The sequence below is a fragment of the Triturus cristatus genome, chromosome 8, assembly GCF_964204655.1.
Source record: "Triturus cristatus chromosome 8, aTriCri1.1, whole genome shotgun sequence".
NCBI classification, from domain to species: domain Eukaryota; kingdom Metazoa; phylum Chordata; class Amphibia; order Caudata; family Salamandridae; genus Triturus; species Triturus cristatus.
The window spans coordinates 1,416,890,224-1,416,897,835 of record NC_140591.1 but is presented as its reverse complement, the minus strand read 5'-3'; the positions used below and the strand labels follow the sequence as shown (position 1 = coordinate 1,416,897,835).

The window sequence follows — 7,612 nt, the reverse complement described above, 5'->3', positions numbered from 1 at the left end:
AAAAAATTTGTTGTACTTCTTGGGAGAAATTTTTGCAAGGGAAGGTCTCCCTAAAGATTTAGTATCTGACAATGGTGGACAGTTTGTAGGGGAAAGTTTCAAAAAATACATAAAAGACACTGGTATTGTACATAGGACAACGTCCAATTATCACCCAGAAGGAAATGGAAGTGTTGAGCGCTTTAATAGAGTAATAAAAGGCATTATTGAACTTTCAGACAGTAATGAGAAAGATTGGGAAGACGAATTGAGGAAAAAGGTTGGTGCTTACAGGATCACTAAGTGTCAATCTACTGGGAACTCTCCATTTGAACTTATGAAAAGGCGTTCCCCCCGCACAAAAGATGACATGGGATGGCTTGATTGCACAAAGGTTGTCCCTTGGTCTGTTAAAAATGTCAAGCAATCCTTGGAAGCCAACCAGTCGTTTTGTTGAGAAAGATACTAGTGTTAGCAAAGGAAGGAGAGTAAATTTACAGGTTGGTGACATTGTCAAGGTCAGGAAGGGTAGACTTGTACACAAAGGTGAGAGCATATATTCTGCTCCTCTCAAAGTAATTGAAATTCTGTGTAATTCTGCACTTTTGAGTGATGGGAAAGTGTGGAACGCCAACAGGATAGCTTTATTCAAAGGACGTATCGAGGTGGAACGAACTTCAAACAAACAGGCACAGGTGGGCAGGTATGATTGAGTTGATGACGTTGATAACTCTAATGTTGCTAACCATTTCATCAACATTCCTATTGAACCTTTGGTAAATACTGGAGGTGAACAATGTCCTGGCTATACCACTCCCTGTGTACAGGGTGCTGCTCATACGGGAAATGTAGTAGTAGTAGTTCCTCGTATAAAACGTTTGTGCTCAAAACTTAATAGATTTGATGGCTAAGTTACACACATTTACTGATAACTAGAAAATATTATTCTTCGCTATGAGCTAGGTTTTGTAACATATTTTACTGACTGTTGCATATGTGTTGTTTGTGCTTTTTTTAAAAAAAAAAGAAAATTGTCATTTGGAGGTAGGGGGAAGTGTTGTGTTGGTGCTCGACTCACCTCGGATTGTTATCTGGTTAAGGCTGGAGCGTATGTTAGATTCTAGAGTGGTGGGCAGAGGATGAGATGGGCTGTTGCTAGCGGCTGTGTCCGCAATCCCCTGCTGTCTAGGGGGTTTAAGATTGGAATAAAGAAGTCTCCATCGACTTCACGCCTGGACTCTTTCATTCAACGCATTCATTCTGCCTAACTTGGTGAGCCCCCCCCCCTTCTGTTTTTTAAGACTTGAGCCCTGGCCCTTTTGAAGACCGGTTCCACACTCTACTTTTAATTTGTTTACTAATAACACTTAAAGCAGTGGTCCTGTTACGTGGACGCAGGCTTGGTGATGCACTGGAAAATCCCTACATTGTTTCCGGTGTCGGAACAGCTAACCGGCCAGCCAGTACTGAGCACAGCGTCCGCAGATGCAGATGTCAGACTCGTTATTAAGTCCGCGCCATCCGCTACCATGGAAACAGAACGACGCCGCTCTACTGCGCACAGGAAGCGCTGGACTCATGCGCCGAGAGGAGGCAACCCTACGTAGGTCGCGCGCACGCACCACGTGCGCGCCTACTTGCAGCCGCCCCGTCATTTTACGTCACATGATCCGAGGACTTTGTACTGAAGTAACCTCAGCCAACAGTGACCTTTGCCCCCTTCCTGTCTTTGCTGTCATCAGTCCTCAACCAAGATGGCTGCGTTCAGCAAGTCTATCCCACATAGCTGCTATGAAATCGGGCATACCTGGAACCCTTCCTGCGCCGTCGCGTACCTTCAGATTACACAGGGCGCTCTGGAGGAGTCCCTGAAGATATATGCTCCGCTCTACTTGGTGAGTGACATATCTCCTTCCCCGGGTTTCCCATGCCTGAGTACAGCAGCCTCCTACTGCACTTTACACTGGTGTATACTTTGCAACCTAGCTTTGCATCCCAGCTTTGCATCCCAGGTACGTCATCATGTACTTAGTCTCTCTGCACCCTGGCATGCACGCAACTTTGTTATTAAGAGGTGCATTGCAATCCTGGCAATATATAGACATCTATAAGCGTAAGATCTTTTATAGGAGCACAGTCCCCTAATACATCATATCCTTGCATAGGAAGCTTGGCAGCTCTGTTACTGGAACAAACATTGACTCCTGGCACTGACTAATGCCCTGGGCTAGCATTAATCCTTTGACGTGTTGCACATTAACTTGGTTCCCTGAGCACCAGCCCTTGCACATACATCATAATCTGTACCCCGACATACTGCAACCTTGGCATGGACTGTTAACACTGCATAGGCAAATTGTTAAACGTCCTAGGTATAAGGTGACTAGTTTTTGAGAGCCTTATACCGGGACATTTCGAATAAAATCGAAAGAATCCGAGGGGCACCACAGAGTTCATCAATATTGAAACACAGACGAAGCACTGAGGGAATACATGAAAAAAAACATTTTTTTAACCCAGTATCAAACATGTTATTTAAATAGCTTTCCTAATAGAACCGCTAACTAATACTGCTTTGTAACCCATAAAAACGTGCCTCCACTGTTTGCAGTCAACCCTCACTGAAAATCAGGACCTGACCCACAATTGCCGAAATCTGCCAGGATAGCTTGTGGAAAACCGGGACTCTCCTGTGACGCCTGGTCACCCTACCTAGGTACCAACTGCATCCCTGACCAGACACAGTGCTGATCAGGCGCAACGTGGTTTTGACACAGCAGTCATGCTCTGTCGGACTCAGTGCCACGCAGTTCAATCCTGGCAGAGGAGGACAACTCGAACCTTTGCACAGACTTTGAGCCTGTTACCGAAGGAGACCACCAACACAAATCCCTTGCACACACTGCATCACTTGCAGGGAACCATGCACGAAAACGTATCTCAGCCCTGCCACACATTTCAGCTCGGGTACACGAGCACATTCAGAACAGCGTCCCCATACTGAAGGCACTGGCGGGGACAATAAACTACCCGGCCCCTAGAAGTCACCCTGCCACAATTTTCAGCTCCAGGTACAGGAGCACACACAAAATAGTGTCCCTACACTAAAGGCATTGGCGGGGAGAACAAACTACACTGTTAAAATAATTGTAGGCATACTACACGTGCCCTGGCGCATGGCTCCGTTGTTTACGTTACAGCTCCTGGACATGAGAACACCGGGCACAAAGATAAACGATGGGTTGTGTACAATGCAGGACGCTGCACTCTGGCACACTGCTCCTGGTCACAAAAGCACAGAAACCTACTTGGAATCAAACTCTGCAGTGAGGGATGCCAAGTTCAAACTAGTTAGAAAACAACGCAGCACTATACATAGGTCAGGGGGAGATGCACATGATTTTATGAGTGGTCCATCAGTAGAGAAATACAAAAACTGACTTAATCTAGAGAAATCCTGGGGTGCAATTGATAGGGTACTCAGACGAAAAGACATCAGTGTAGGGAGTTTATATGTAGAATAGCCTGCAGAAGTAACGAAAGTGATCCAAAGAATTGCATAGGGAATAGGTTAGCAGACAGAGGAGAGAGCAGCAGACATCCGACACCGATGAGCCAGCTATGCAGGGACAGTGGGTTGCTTGAAAATATTATTCTTCATGTCCTTCCGGAATAGAAGGAGAGTGGGAAATGACAGATTTCGATGAGGATGGACTTGCAAAGTAGGAGAAGGTCTAGCCTTGCCTTCTTAGTCCTGTGCCTCTGTTTTCGACCTGGAGTTGTTGCTGGCACGGGTGTTCTTAATCGTCCCACAGATTTGAAATAGGATGTTCGTGAGTAGCTGGACCTCTCGGAGTTCTTTCAGTGTGGGTGTGATCCTGTCAAACGTTTACATTCCTTAGATTAGAAGGGTTTAACGCACTATTGCAGACTGCTAAGCAAGTCGTAGGCATACACAGGGCCCCTGGCCCACTAGCCCCAGGTTAAAGAGGCAGACACTGCATGTTTTAGCATCAGGCTCTGCTGGAATCCACCTGCTGTGGTGGAAGGAGGGACTAATAGATGGAGACAGTGCGTCAGTGCTGGAAATGCTTCTCTGACACTAAGTCTTCTTGTAAGAAGGTACAATGAATCCTGGTTAAGAGGCATCTACTGCTTAGGGGTACAATCTGAAGATACACATCACCCCTAGCACGAGACATGTGTCACCTGGATCAGATTCTGCTTCAGTATGGCACACTGAACCCGTGGCTGCAGGCTTTGCCGTGGGTAATTGTAGTGCAGCCCTGGCTTCGCGCTCTTTTGTAAAGTAGCATGCTACACCCTCTGTTAAAAGGAGAAAGCCTCTTCCTCTAGGACCTGCCTCTGCTGCTCCAAGGAGCAGTGCGCTCGGGGTCTGCCCCAGACGATCCCAATTCATCCCCGCATCAAGGCAGTGATGCTGCATTGAAGCATATTCCTTTCCCGCTATCAGCCTCTGTTGAAGCATCGCAAACAGCACCCCTAGCATCGGGCTCTGCTGCACCAGTGGTACTGTTAGTTACAGCACTGGCACTGAGCTCTGCAGTGGAGCACACCGAACCACTGCTCCCTGGCCTTTGCTACAAGCCACACTGAGCCTTTTGTCGCTTTACTTTGTAACAGGATGATACATCTTTCCTGGTTTAAGGTCCTGTATCTGGGAATAACGCTGAAGTTCTAGCACTAGAGCTCTGCAGAATGGTACAGTGTAGTTTAGCTAGCAGGGTACTGCAGTTATGCATACAACATCTGGCCACTTTGGTGTGTAACAGAGTAACTCAAGCTCGCTCTCGCAACGAAGAGCATTAAACCTCTGATTTCTGGACTCTGCAGCAGCAAAGCACATTGTATATCCTTTCATAGAGCTAGGAAGCAAAGTTCACTGAGCCTCTAGTGACAGCAATCTACAGCTGTGTCACACTGAATCCCTTGCCTGGTCCAGGGGTATTTCACCTGCATTTATCGTACACCCCTGCCCTGCCTCTTGTGATCTGCAGAGGGCACACTAAAGCACCCTTACTGAGTCTGCACTTAATCTTTGGTCTTGTAGCTCTTAACACAACACTTTAAACCTTTAATCTCGGGTCCTGTAGTTGGACATACTGCCCCTTTGTTCCCCAGGCTCTGAAGTGCCGCACACCAAACCCTAGTACTAAGCTCTGTCCCTTTGTTCTCAGAGCTCTGCAGTGACTGACGTCAAATACATTGTATAGGGGCATATCAACCGGAAGTACACAGATTATCTGGCCCGTAGGCTTAGCAGCCTTGTGCCACCATGCTGCACCACACCTCTCAGAGGTGTACATTAAGGCACATTGCACCTCTAGTCCCAGGCTTATATCGCGTCGTTCGGTAAATCTCTGGTGCCAGTGGCCTGCAGCAGCGAGCCTTAATGCAACTCTCGGCACAGAACCGGAAGCAGTAAGGTACACTGGCCCTGTATTTCCTGGTCCCTGAACCAAGGAATACTGAACCTTTTGACCCAAAAATCTTCTGTAGTGAGAGACATTGCGCTTCTAGTCCCTGAGCTCTTGTGCAGTGAGCTACACCCCCCTCGCCCCCCCCCCATGCCCCTGGGCTCTACTGCAGTGACGCACACTGTCCATCTGGTCTGTAGCGCTGCTCCATTAATATGCACACTGGACATTCACTCTTCTGCAGGGACGTACACTGACCTTCCACCCGGAATTCTGCTGCAGCGGGGCACCCTGATCTTTAGGCTTCCGCGATATGCATTTTTGAGGGAAGGTGACCTTCTTTCCCTGGTCTTCAGTGTGAGGAATTCAGACACAACTGGAAAAAAAGGTTCAGCATGCTTTGCAGCGAGGTACGTGGAAACTCTGGTAATCGGGTCCCCTGGACCCACAGTTAACTGTGCCCTGGGTTTGCAGTAGTGAGGCACACAGGCCATTTGGCCACAAGGCTCTGTAGCGAGGCAAATGGAATTCTAGAGCTCGCGGTGGAACCACACTTAGTTCCTGGTAAGGGGATAAATAGTTCATCTGGTCCCCAGGATCTGCAGGGAGGCCCATTTAACTCTGCCCTCCAGGCTCAGCAGTGAGAAACATACCTCTCGTGGGGCATGCTGAATCACTGTACCCAGAGATCCGTGGCAGAGAAGCAGTTTGAGTTTTGGGTTTAAATGCTCTGCAACGAGACACATTGGCTCGCTGTACCTAAGGCCCTGCAGTAAGACACTGCCATTGCACTGTCAGCATTCAACAACGTATGGGAATTGTAATGCTCTAGTACTGTGCCGAGTGCACTTAACAACTCTGCTCAGTGTAATATAGACTAAACCTTTGATCACAGACCCTGCAGTGCCTATCTGCCTTGAACCTTTGGTTCTAGGGTTGTGCAAGATAGCAATAAAAACCCTGGCCCTAACTGTCCAACAGGGCACACTGCACGTCTTGATATAGGGCAGTGCAGTGGTAGACACTAAACCTTTACAAGAAAATGCAGGCTGGCACAGTGAACCTCTGACTCCCACCTACGGCTCTGTAGCATCAAGACATACTAAGCCTTTTATCCCACCCATGGCTCTGCAGCAGTGAGAAATGCTCACGCTCTGATCCAAATCCATGGCTTTGCAACATTAAGGCACACTGAACATTTTATCGCACCCTTTGCTCTGCAGAAGTGAGGCAAACGTTTACCTCTGATCCCACCCATGGCTCTGCAGCAGCGAGACACACACAGTCTCTGATACCAGCCATGGCTCTGCAGCATTGAGACACACTCAGTCTCTGATACCACCCAAGGCTCTGCAGCAGTGAGACACACTAAACCTGTGATCCTGCCTATGGCTCTGCAGCACTGAGACACACTCAATCTCTGATCCCACCCAAGGATCCGCAGCAGGGAGACACACACAGTCTCTTATCCCACTCATGGCTCTGCAGCAGTGAGACACACTCAATCTCTGATCCCACCCAAGGCTCTGCAACAGGGAGACACACACAGTCTCTGATCCCACTCATGGCTCTGCAGCAGTGAGACACACTCAATCTCTGATCACACCCATGGCTCTGCAGCCACGAGACACACACAGTCACTGATCCCACTCATGGCTCTGCAGCAGTGAGACACACTCAATCTCTGATCCCACCCAAGGCTCTGCAGCAGTGAGACACACTCCGTCTCTGATCCCACTCATGGCTCTGCAGCAGTGAGACACACTCAATCTCTGATCCCACCCAAGGCTCTGCAGCACTGAGACACACTCAGTCTCTGATCCCACCCAAGGCTCTGCAGCAGCGAGACACACTAAACCTCTGATCCTGCCCATGGCTCTGCAGCTGTGAGGCCCACTCAACCTCTGATTCCAGCCATGGCTGTGCAGCAGCGAGGCACACTCAATCTCTGATCCCATCCATGGCTCTGCTGCAGTGAGGCAAACGTTTACCTCTGATCCCACTCATGGCTCTGCAGCAGGGAGGCACACGCAATATCTGATCCCACCAATGGCTCTACAGCAGCGAGACACACTCAATCTCTGATCCCACCCATGGCTCTGCAGAGTGAGACATACTCAACATCTGATCCCGCCCATGGCTCTGCAGAGTGAGGCACGCTCAATCTCTGATCCCACCCATGCCTCTGCAGAGTG

At 48.7% G+C, this 7,612-nt stretch overlaps 1 protein-coding gene across 1 annotated transcript in view; it reads left to right on the top strand.

Annotated features, from left to right (window-relative positions):
• Positions 1–1,602: 1,602 nt before the first annotated feature.
• The window catches only part of TMEM135 (transmembrane protein 135), a 1,073,095-nt gene continuing 1,067,085 nt past the window's right edge, over positions 1,603–7,612 (top strand). Inside the window, exon 1 of the mRNA XM_085623147.1 lies at positions 1,603–1,874. Within this exon, the coding sequence (XP_085479273.1) occupies positions 1,734–1,874 (141 nt within the window). The 5' untranslated portion in view covers positions 1,603–1,733. The remainder of the gene's footprint in view (positions 1,875–7,612) is intronic.